The following is a 12,490-nucleotide window of genomic DNA, read 5'->3' on the forward strand; positions in this document are numbered from 1 at the left end:
CAAAAGACTGATGTATCGTTAACCACACTTCTCGTTTTAGATGGGGGTGGGGTGTTTTTTTCCCCTTTTTGCCTTATGATATTTTTCATGGTAACTGCCTCTCTACACCACCACCCCCCCATTCCCCACCTCTCCCTTCCCCCCAAATTCACATGTTCCAAATAAAGTCTGACCATCTTGGAAGCAGTCCTTGGTGGCTGTGCCATCAGGGAGTGAATTTGGGGCATGCCAGAAGCAGTGGGCTGCCTTGTGAAGAGGGGAGGCTGAATGAGGAAACTGCTAATGAAGCTGGGCTGCACCAGCCCGGACAGAGGTGACTCCGTTACCTTTGCAAAACACAGCAGCGTGACTTCTAAAGACACCCGCAGTGTCTGGTCCTGCAGTCCTTGTTGATGCCAGACCTGCATTTACTTCAGCAGTCTGTGCAGGCACTTCCACCCTCTTGCCAGGCCGATGGCTGACACCAGTGCTTATGCCTGCCTGACCTGACTGGGAGTTCATTCAGAGAACACAAAACAGCAGGGGAAAAAAAGGTTTTTTCTTCCCTTTTCTTTTTTTTGCAAGTAGGGTGGATTTCCATCCTGGCTCACCATGGTATCAGAGCTCCAGGGAGAGCACTGCCAGGGACCAGCCGTAGGAAGAAGAAAGAGTAGAAACAGAAGTGCTTTTTAGCAACAACTAGTTGGTAAATCAGCTTTGCTGCGACATCCACACACCCCCAGCCTCATAGGACTAAGGTCTACTGCGTATGCAGAGAGGCACGCCATGGGTAGGCCTGCTTCCTCGCAGCATCCCAAAGGCGTGCTGCTAGCCTGCTGAGAAGGACCTGCCCCGACCACCAGCGGGAACACCGTGAGGCTGCAGGTTCCCTGCCTGGAGTCTGCCAGGAGCTGTTTATGGTGATGGGAAGTCATGCTGGTTGGGATACACGGAATTATCAATGTGATGGAAACCAGAGTTCTTTTAAAGCAAGCAAACAAAACCAAAAAAACAAAAAACCAACCCACACAAAACTTAAAGAAGAAAAAAAAACAGACCAAAAAAATACTAGGCTGTGCCAAAGGGAACGAGAACTTCCAACCACCTCCCAGTGCAATCCAACATACTCAACTCTCATAGGTTTCTTTGAAAAGACTTTGACTCGGTCCTACACAAACACTTCTAAAACACTGCAGCTGAATAGTTCTGCAAAATATTGAGTAATAAGCAAATTGAACTGTATACTTATAAATTAAAGCGCCACTAATTTGAGCCCTTAGGCAGCAGGGACCAGAAAAAGAGAATCAAAAATCACATCCCTTCTTTCCCTTTATATTTAAAAATGTCTTCTTGGGCCTGCATATGTTTGTAGTTGGCTAATTTACCCATAAGAATTTCTCCTTTACCCCAGCAGGGGAAAAAAAGAAAAAAAAATCTGCAATGACAGGGTTATCTACTACTAGAATGCACACAGCATTTTCTTTCCTTATCCTATATATGATGCAAGAGGGACAGCCTCAAAAAAAGGCACTATAAGTTCTCCATAAACCACACCAGGAATAACTGTAAAGATCTGCCGAAAGGTCTTAAACGTTCCTGAATCTGTCCCACGTTCCTTTACCCCATCTCCCCGTAGGACTGTGCAGTTCAGTGTAGAAGCTCAAACTGTTTCAGAGGAGCTGAGGGCAAATAAAGACTTTTTTTTGGCACAGGTCCTCCCTCCCCCATGATTTCCCAGTGAATGCTTTTCACTGTTTGCTACTGAGAAGAGACTATTAAAGCTGAGAGATTGGACTTCAGAGCTTTCACACCTTACTACTAGCTTAAGAGTCATCATTTCTTCTCTCACCTTCCCCCCCCCCCACTATCTTCTTCTCCAAACCATCTTTTTCCCTCCCCATACCACAGTGAAACAAAGAAAACAATGTGCAAGCACAGCACTTAAAAAAAAAATTATCATTTTTCTTCCAGATACTCAGGATTTCTGAGCTCTTGGGACTTCTTTTATTTGCTGAGGCTATAATAAGCTTTTTACAAAAGCTTACAAGCTGGTAACAAGTTTGACATGGGAACAATCAACCCCATCCTAGCAGCCTGGAGAGATCTGCCTGAATTTTCAGACATGCTCTTTTGTTAAACAGTATTTTTCTTTTTGGAAGTTTTCAAGGAAACCAATTTAAACCTGGGATTTGGCAGAGAGAGTCTTTTCAGGACGGGACGTACTCACATTTCAGAATTCTTCCTGACTCCCCCTGCTTTTTCACTATTATTCATGGACTGAAAGAGTCCAAACTGATTTCCCCTGTTGCTTTTTGGGGTTAAGCAGGAAAGCTGTGTGCCAGCCGGTTCTCACGGCAGGACCTCCTGCCCCTCACGATCCCATACAGCTGGGGGCACATCCTCAACATGGTCCAACAGGCAAGTCTCACACATCACATTTCTGGTAATTTGGGAGGTCTGCCTTCAACACACAGCCCAAAAGGATTTGTCTGACTGGCCAGTCCCCATCGGCCAAGGCAGGCTCCTGGTCCTCCGCCTGCCACAGGACAAACCTGAACCTTATTTAGAAATCCTTTACCAAAAGATTGAATTAAACACCTTCCACCATCAATCTGAAACAGGCTCCAAGCTGCTGCCAAAGTTCACCCAGTTCATCCAGGTCTAAAAATAAGCCTGACGTGGGAATCAAAAGGTGGCCAGAAAAAGATGCTGCCCACTTCATTCCTTACGCGCTATTTGTTACAGAACCCATAACCGCACTGCTCTGAAGCTCCAAAAGAGCCTTTGATATTTATCTACACTGGGGAAAATTTCACTTCTAGAATTCACCTTCAGATTGAGTCAGTAAAAATAGGCCACAGATAAGGGCCTGCACTGCAACTTAATGATGGTTTTAATGAGGTTTTAAACTGGACCAGTAAAGCACTGCACGGTTGTGATTTTTACTCACAATATATGAATCTAACTTCACATTCCCAGAATATTACTTTTTTTTTTTTAAATACAGGGTCATCCTTTGGGACTTTACTTATGTTTCTGAATTGTATCTGATGAATGCACAAGACCGAAGAACTTTCCCCTTCCTGCTGCATCTAACATGCAAAAAGAGCCAGGTGCCTTTGGAAGAGGGAGCAGAAGAGGTTGTCCTGGCTCCACATGACATCTAGGCTCAAACACAGGGGAGAAAGACTCAGTGGTCCTTGAAAGGAAAGGCGCTGCAGGAGGAATTGCAGGGGGCATTTTAACTCCTTATTACACCCAGCGCTGAAGTATTTGCAATGATTATAGTTACACATCTGGTGACTCTTGCAACGTGGAGTTTGTTGCAACACTTCTTTCCCCAAAAGCCTTCCTGTCCTCACGATTAAGTCCATGAATAACATTCACAGCGTAAAGTCTGTTTTCAGTTGCCTGTAGCTTTCAAAAGAAATTCCCCTTAGGGGCTGAAATGTTCTAAGTTTGATCTCAGCCCAGAGGCGACTTTTTCCACCCCCCTCCAACCAACTAGCTTAGAAACATACATTTGGTTACCTTTCAACAGGGGGAAAGTGAGAAAATAGATGATTCAGCGGTTTAAGACTCTTCTTTTCACGGGTGTTCAGAGACCGCCTTGGGGAATAGAAGGAGAGGGGAAGCATGGGGGCAGCCAGGTAGAAAAAACAAAACATGAGATGTGAGCGCTACATGGAGAGACTGAGGGAATAGCAAGGTCGGTCCAGTTGTAATCAATTAAATAACTTCCTAGACAATGTAAAACAACTCTACAAAATTAGTCCTTATAGTTCCAGAGAAGAAAATAATTTTCTGGGCTCAGCCAGACTCAGGCTGCAAAGAGCTAGCCTCTTTAGATGGTGCTTGATCGGGAAGCAGTCAAAGATAACTTTGTGTATATATCCATATAAAATTTGGTATCTCTGATCTCTGTCATACTGTTACCAAAAAAGAAGTGTGACTAAAAGAAAGCTTGAATGCTACATCAGTATGGCTATCCAGCCCTCTCAGCCTCAAGTCTCTTCGGGTTATTTTCTTTTCACAGGTCGTCTTTTATTTCATGCCCATCATAGGTGGCTATTTTAAGGGGCTATAGAGAGGTGCTGAATGCTGATAAGGCAAATCCTGCATCCCTTAATCCACTGCTAAATCACTCTGCCAGGCTTCAAGGGTACCAGACAGATGGAGTGCACTAGGAAACTGCCCACAGGCTGGCTACTTCAACCCCAGCTCATCTTTAATCCAGAAAGGTTTTGTTCTGGTATTTTAATCATTGATTGACTAGGAACTTTCTTCCATGCTGGGTTAGGTAAAATATCCATATGTCAGAGGTACTGGGGAATTCGTGAGGCTGTAGATCATAGGAGTGGTGTGAGACAGGATGCGTCTCAAGGGAACCAAGGAAGCCATAAGGAATGTAAAAAGTCACAGGGTTAAAGCCACATTAAGACAGCTGTTATGTTAATGAGAGTTCTGCTTTTCTTCTAGCTGTGGGTCATTGATTTAGAAAAACATGAACAAGGTCTTTTTCACTTTATCGTATTTTTCCACTGAAGCTAACATAGCCCAAAACATCATATCCTAGATCCCATTCGTCTTGCTAACAGAACTTGTGTAGGAAGTTATCTTTATTATGTTTGTGCGTGGATGATTCCCAGGGCTTGATTTGGTCTTACCTGACCCAAGTCTATATATGAAGCTGTTTTGCAAGCATTTTCCTACATGTTTACTAAGTGAGAGAGTCATGCACCACTGAGTTTGCCTTCCAGACAAATTCATCTGTACATCTGATTTTCTCTCACAGTCATAACAAACACTTAGAAGAAATGTGGTGTGAAGTCTTCTGCAAAAACATTTAGCAGGTAAAACTGAAAAAGTCTGGACCTTTCAGGGCAGATACTCAATAACACAGCCATGCTGCAATAGACATGCTTGTCTTAAAAAGTCAGAGGGATATTTTGTATTGCTTATTTCAGTTTGCAGAGTCTGAATGCCTCAGGATGAGCTTCAAAGGTCAAAACAAAAACTGAGTTTCACCAAAGCCACCAAATTCACCTGTATTCTTGGTTAGATCACAAGCTACAACATTTTGCTTGTCACACAAGCACACATTTGCTTACGAACACTTGCAACTCAGACTGATTTAAACTGGGCATGCTTTTCCAAATGAGTCTTAGATGTCAAGTAGTGAAAGAGCAGCAGAGGATTCTGCCTGCAGTATTAAACATTTCACAGGACATGCTTCTGTGCCGCGAAACAGAGTAAGTCCTTGTCTGAACCTGAACTCTGGGGTACAGTTTATTCCAGAATTATTTGGCTGCTATTTGCCTGGTTTTGGACATCTGAAAATCCAGGTTCATGCTTTTTTTTAAATTTAAATCAAGTCCATCATTTACTCCTCCAGCACATTAGCTTGTTTTAGACAATCCAGATCTACATGAAGTTGTGAAGACCTAACAGTTATTTGAGGGTTTATTCTCTTTTGAATTAAACTGACAGCGGGGATAAAAGAGATATTACAAGGTTTAAATCAAGTCAACTTCAAAAGCTAACCTAAAAGTAAACTGTAGATACTGCACCAGTAACCCTGCTCACTTGCATGGCTCTATAGACACATTGTCCTTTTTAAAATGTTTTTCTCTCCTCTGTTAATGCCTGAAAGACCCAAACAACAACAGATGAAATCAGTTAAATAACTATAAACTGGCACAACAGCTGACCTGATTATATGCACAGTGCTGTCAAATGCATAAAATAAACAAACTGGAATAATAGACCTTCTTCTCCAAAGGCTCAGTATTGTATTCACGGTAGGTATGGAACAATTACTGCAGAAAACACAAAACTTTTTTCAAAGCAGTTGTTGCCTTAAACAGTTGGAAAACCAATGTCCATGTACAGATGCAAAAACCTCTAAGGCTTTAAACAATGTAGCTTCACATTTTCCTTCTAGCCCAGGGTAGGATCACACGAGACTATAAAAGGACCTGACACGCTAACAGAAAAGGAAAGTTACCTTTGTTAGGCAGCTTTTCAGTACATACCTGAACACGAGCCTCCGTGAGTTTGGCTCTTTGCGCAAGTTCTTCCCGGGTATAAATATCAGGATAGTGTGTCCTCTCAAAAGCTCTTTCCAGCTCTTCCAGCTGCTCTGCTGTGAAGGTTGTCCTGCTACGACGCTGCTTTCTTTTTAAAGGTAAATCTGGTTCAGAATCGATGTCAGAGCCTTCATCAGACTGGGGTGCTGATGCTCAAAAGAGAAAAAAATTAAAGATGAAAGTTAGCTTTTGTTGAGGAAAAAAAAAAAAAAGCAAAATATTGGATCAATCAATGGTATCTTCTCATATGGAAAAGCTGCTTTTTCCCCAGGACTCAGAACTGACTAGGCAAACTTCAAAAAAGCAGAAAAGTGATAAACGAATCAGAGTTGAAAGTTACATTGTGCAAATGTGCTCAAATAAAGAATTGTCAAGAGTCCAACTATGAGTTTAGCACCTTTTCCTGGCCCACAAATATTGAAGGACCTCTAGTAATCTTTTTGAGTAAATTAATTATTCGGTTTCTTTGTTTTAACTCCTCCAGCAGTTTGCAAGTGTTTTAAAAACTTGAGCAGTACTGCTTAGTCCCAAGCAACCAGACAAGCAATACAGCCTTGTTCCTTTCCCTGAAGTAGCAAACAGATACAAATATTTGTCACATGGGTCAGCATGTTATAACTTAAACATTCCAACTCTATAGACACATGTCCATGAGACCTTCTCTATAGATCCATCACTAGAACCTTGTTGCCAAAATGGTTATGGAAGTGATTACAAAGGTATGGGGACTGCTACTGAAGAAATTAATTCTCATACACAATCAAGTATTTACTTCATGTCATGTGTATTATTTGTCCTACACTCTGAACAGTATTTTACACATTTAAACATTCCTACTCATTCGCGACTTTGTTGCCTGTCTTAGGATTACCTAACATAACCTTAGGACAGGCCAGACAAGTGTTACTATAAAAAGAAAAACGTTTTGAGACACGTGTTACACAGAGAAGTCCTGTAAGAATAGCTCAGAACAATAGTTTGACTTGACTCTTCCAGTTACTAAAGTAAGGAGATTCCAGCATATGCGATGACCACAGCTGAAATACACGGACTGCATGCTTCCTTCGTCTAAGGTTTCCTCATTATTCCTCCTAACCTCGGGAGGTTTTCCAGCCCAAAGCACAGCTACACGCAGATGTGCTGATGCTCAGCTTCCAGGGAACAGTCCAGGATGTGACTGCAAAACAGCCAGGCTGTGTTGGACCAAAGGCCCCTCACACCACGCCCCGAGTCGGTACTTAAGGAAAGTCAGCAAGAAACAGATCCCATACAGCATGTCCATGACCCAGGAAGGGGCTACCGACTCTTGGGATCAGTAGTTTAAAGAGAAATCAGAACCGAAACTCTTACTGGGTTTCAGGGACGTGGAGAGAATGAGATCACACACACAGAGGGACAGACAGCTCCTGGCCTCACTGCTTGTTTCCCCTGTGCTCCCTGGCAATTGAGTGAACTCCGGCTACAGCCCAGCCGTGGCTAAACCCATAGCTACAGCTGTGAAGGCAGCAAAGCCTCTTCCAGTACCAGACCACATTCTCTTTCTCCCACAAACAGTAATGAACCAAAAGAGTAGACCTCCAAAGCCACTCTTCACTTGCATGAGCTGCTGTCCCAGGCGACAAGCATTCCTTCTTGCCTGAGTCTTCCAAGGGAAACCACCTAAAGAGGGCAGACACTCCCCAATGATGCTGAAACTGCTTGTTCAGTTGAAATACAAGCATTGCTTCTACTTCTTCAATAATTCCAAATAAATTATTGATATAGACATTGATTTAAAATAATCTTCTTAACATGATTTATTTGGAAGTAACTGAGAACACAAAGCCAAAAAGAAATCGCTGTTTCTCAAGCTCCAACTAAAACCCCCCACCATGTTCATTTCTAGCTATCTTACATTTCCAATTTCACTCAAGCTGTCTGAACTAATAAATATGGCTAATCTGTTTACTTGGTCTTACAGCATGAGGAAGACAAAGTGCTTTTTCAGACAACTCAGCTGAAGAGTTTATGAACTTCTGCATACCAAAAAAGGAACAATTACTGCTAGATCAGAGGCTCTTATGTGAAAGCTATCTTCATTGTCCAGACGCCATCAATATTTTGTATCCAACATACACAGGACGTCAGGAGAAACTCCCATAGAGTTCAGCATCAACGCACTGTGAAAACATCCAACTCCCAGAGTCTCTTACTTGCATGGAAGTTTTGTCCCAAGTAAGACCGGATTAAGCTGTTCTGGTTCTTGAGAACATTGCTCCTGAGAACAAACGGGAATCAGCACAAACATCCTATCCCAAACAGTTCAAGTTCATTCCTTATTAAACAGGCAATCTAGGGCATTCCAATATGAACATAACACATTGTGTGAACTAGCGACAAATCCCAAATCTTCTCAGTTGGGATCCCAAGTGAATCAGTGACACCTGCCTTCCTCAGCATCTGCCATGTAACAACCCTCCAGGATGGCTTCATGCTGCTATTCAAGAATAAAAAGAAACATAGGATATTTAAAATATAGTTTCCCAATGTTAGCCTCAGATACAAACCACTCACCTTAAGCAGAACAGCTATTGCTGACAAGCTAGACTAGTGGAAGAGATCACACCAGCCATGCTAACAAGGTCATACTGGCTAGCACTGCACTCTGACCATACCTGATGTGGTAAGACCTGAAGCAAAGCTCAGGAAGGTCCCTTTTGAGACAACTTCTCTGACAAAAGTTGTCTTTGATAGTGTACAATGAGAGGGTTGTGGTGTTTTTTTTTAAAAAAAAAAAAGCCAAATCCTCAGGTCTCAGGAACTCTTTCAAGACCTTCTTTGATACTCTACATGTATGTATGGAACTTCTTCAAACATCTACATATATGCCTATAAAAAGCCAGCTGAAACTGTGCCATTTAAAGTGGATATTTATTGCTAAATTTCTGAAGTTAATTCCCTCAACAACTGGGTGGGAAGTATCAAACCTGTAACTATCTTCAAAAAATGTTTTATAAAGACTTAGCAAAATCCTGTGTTCCCTGCACTTTGCATTCATGACTTAATTTTCATTTTAAGTTTATATTTCATTAAGCAGTTTATGAAAGGTGCTAAGGTAAACCACTCAAAAAAACTGAACCAAGTGTCTAAGAGTCCAGGACAACACGTCTAATCAAGTGCAAACATTTAGAGAGAAAGTAATAAAATTAAAGTAGAGAGAAAACATAGATATGAAAGGCATTCCATTTGATATATCCGATTTCATTGGTGTTACCCTTTGCCAGGCCTGGCTGCTATGTGCAGCTTTATTGAAAACATTGAGTTCCTTTGTCTTGTCTGCTCTGCAGTATTAAAATCAGACAAACGTAATCTCAAATGATAGATGCAGTTTGTAGTACAGATATGTACTATTTATATTTAGTTATATTATATATAACTGCACTATTTTATTTATATTCTTTAAAAACTTCCTTGAAACTAATAATATTTTTCTTATTTTTTTCCTATTAAAATACCATTAATAGACTTTTATGTAGGTGAGAAGCCAGTCAGAGTATTGGCTAAGCACATAAACTGGACACACCTCAGCCTTTAAAAAAAGCAGTATTTATTTTATATATGCTTAATCGCCATAGCGTATTGCCTTTTTGCTAAGCAGTATCTCACTAATAGATCCACCGACTTCCATGATATAAAAGGATACTATTCAGCACAGATAAAGGTGGTCAGTTTCTAGCTGGGTTATTTCTATCTCCATCACCTCCACAGAGACACGACATGTGTATCACTACCTCTACAGTGGTCCTAATGATCTTAATACTCCAACCCCTTGAGCTATAAATAGGAGAAAGAAGGAGACTCACCAGTGTCCTGGGAGATCCCTGGCCAGACCCCTCGGGGTGACAGGTACCCCCCTTACTGCACAGCTCAAAATGGGAGAGGCAGCCAAAAGCACTACCACTAGCTAAGCCATGAAGTTTAATTAAAGAAGGAATTACAGAATTAAAGAGCAATTATTTGTCCCTTAAGCCCTCGTGACCTGTCTGGTGGCCTGAGGAAATGCCGCATGCCGGTTATCACCACGATGTGCAAAAAAACCTCTCTCCAGTGTCGTAGGCATTCGGTCACCTGGAGCTCCGCAACCATCCCTTTTCCAAACACCATAAATAGACATGTCGGGGCAAAAACCGAACAACAAAATAACACACAAGAGGTCATTCTGTGGGTTGTTCTACCTCTCAGCAAGACTTTTCATTTGAATAATTAAATAACAAAAACATGACAACCATTTAAAACCCATACATTACAGCTGCAGCACAGAGCACCTGACACACGCAGGCAGAGAGGTTATCTTTCTGTGACCTGCAAAGGCACAACTTCTCTGGCAATCCTTCAGTCACTGTGAAATTTTTTGATCAAATATTACACAGCCTCTTCCTGTATGCATAAAAGCCCAGCCTAGATAAATTCTGTCTAGCTGTGGATCTTCCTAAAATAAGACCAAAAAAAAAAAAAAAAAAAATCAATATACCAAAAGCCAGGGAGGGTTCTGGTGGCGGTTTCATTTGCTAGCTGCCCTCCCCAGATCTTCCCATTTCTTTATTTACGCAAGATTAATTTCACAGGCTCTCCCCCTCGTGCCACATCTCTATTACTTAAGGCCGCGGCCGAGGCACCCCCAGCTTCGGGGCTCACCGGGGCGTCCTGCACCGGGAGGCCGCGGGTACGGCGGGGCTGCCGTCGGCCGCCTGATCCCCGCAGCCTTTCACGCCCAAAGAAACGCGAGTGACCTCCCTCGTGTTTACTCGGGTGCAGGCGAGGAGGAGTGCAGCAGGGCTGCTACCCCCACACAAACCCACAGTAAATGACGAATGACACTTTCTCTTTGTGATCTTTGGGATTTTTGTTGACTTATTTGGAGGCTTTTGTTGGGTCCTAAGAAATGGCCTGTGGCTGAGGCCTATTCGACCGATTTCCACGCTCCATCTGTGGTATCCATCAGCAGGGCCTTTGCCCGCATTCAGGGCTCTGACACCTGCCTGGCAGGATGCGGGAGGCACAAAGGCGGCTGCCGCGGAGGCGAGGGGGGCGGTGGGCCGGGGGGCCGGGGAGGGCAGCCAGGGTGAAGGGGATGCACAGCAGGGGTTAATCCAAGCTGCCCCCTCCCCAAACCTCAGCACCTGGAGGCGTCCCTCCAAGGCTGCCTCTCCCTGCCAGAGGTAAGGGGGCTCAAACGCAACCCTCCCTCATACTGTGGATGGATTAAAGAGGAAAGGGAGCGAGAGACAGGAAAACCGTCCCAGGATGCGGGCCGTCACAGCCACCCCAGGCACTCGCTAAATAAACCTCCGGCGCTGGCTTGCTGCGAGGCCTGGGAGCAGAGGTAGGTGGCCAGCAGTGCATTCCTCCCTGGATCCTTGTTTGTCTTGGGGTAGGCTTTCAGCAGCTGGCGTTTTAACCGTCAACGGACTAGAAACACGTCAGGCGTCCTTTTCTTTCCTCAAAATAAAGTCCACAGAAAAATGAAATGGCATCTTTCTTTCCTACTAACAGCCCCCACCTTCTCTCCTCCCCTCTGAGCAGTCCCGTTTAGGGCCAGGCTCATATTTGCATACAAAATATAAGGAAGACTCCGGAGCCGATGGAATACCTCCCTCCCAGTGCACCAACCCTTCATTTTGCTGTATTTGCCTGGGGAAACGTGATGCCGGGCTCCCCTCTCCTCCTCCCGAAACGTCACTGTCACAGCAAGAAGCCATTAAAAAGAAAATACACCCTGCCAGGTCTGTGCTAATCAAAACAGGACAAATAAACTCTGACATTCAACAACTCCCCAAGTGCCCGCAGCCCTGGGTGGAGACTACAGATTAGTTATGAATATGGCAGGCAGCGGGGTACGAGCTCAGGGGGTCTGGAGTCACCCCTCAGCCACCTGTGAGCTGTTCAAGACGCCACGACTGAATGCCTTGTTTACCTAAGATAAAGCAGGCTCCCAAGATTAGAAAAGCACCCCTAAGTTTTAGGTTGTGGTGCTCCCACCAAAGCACTTTTGGCAAGTTTACCGCGACTCAGAGCTGCAATTTTATTCAATTCACTGTTCACTTTCTGTGCTTTACCGTCCACAGGGTAAGAGGACAGAGGCAGAGGACAGAGATTCAGGCACGCCAAGTTTCACCCTGTTAGGTCACAGCCTAAAATTTGTTAGCAGCTGGGAGTCCTCTTCTTTGAGAGGAAAAGGAAAAGCAAATTTCAAAAAACATAAAGAACAAAACAAGAAGCCACAAAAGATTTCTCGGTGGGTTTGAGATAAAACATACTAAAGCTGCTACATACTCCTATTTCCCTGTTAAAAGTGAAAATTTAGGATCAGCAAATATGTGAGAAAATTCTCAATCTTGCTAGAAAGCAACAGAATACCTAGTACAATGTGAAATAATCGCAAG

The 12,490-nt window shown here is 43.4% G+C and overlaps 1 protein-coding gene across 4 annotated transcripts in view; it reads right to left on the reverse strand.

Moving 5' to 3' along the window:
* Positions 1-12,490, reverse strand: part of PAX3 (paired box 3) — a 78,218-nt gene that overhangs the window by 18,267 nt on the left and 47,461 nt on the right. For 2 of the 4 annotated variants that reach the window (XM_059822561.1, XM_059822560.1), the window contains exon 5: positions 6,015-6,220. In XM_059822561.1, coding sequence (XP_059678544.1) covers positions 6,015-6,220 — 206 coding nt within the window. The remainder of the gene's footprint in view (positions 1-6,014; positions 6,221-12,490) is intronic. The other 2 variants (XM_059822562.1, XM_059822563.1) reach the window with 1 other exon arrangement.

Source organism: Gavia stellata, chromosome 11 (genome assembly GCF_030936135.1).
Source record: "Gavia stellata isolate bGavSte3 chromosome 11, bGavSte3.hap2, whole genome shotgun sequence".
Lineage (NCBI taxonomy): Eukaryota > Metazoa > Chordata > Aves > Gaviiformes > Gaviidae > Gavia > Gavia stellata.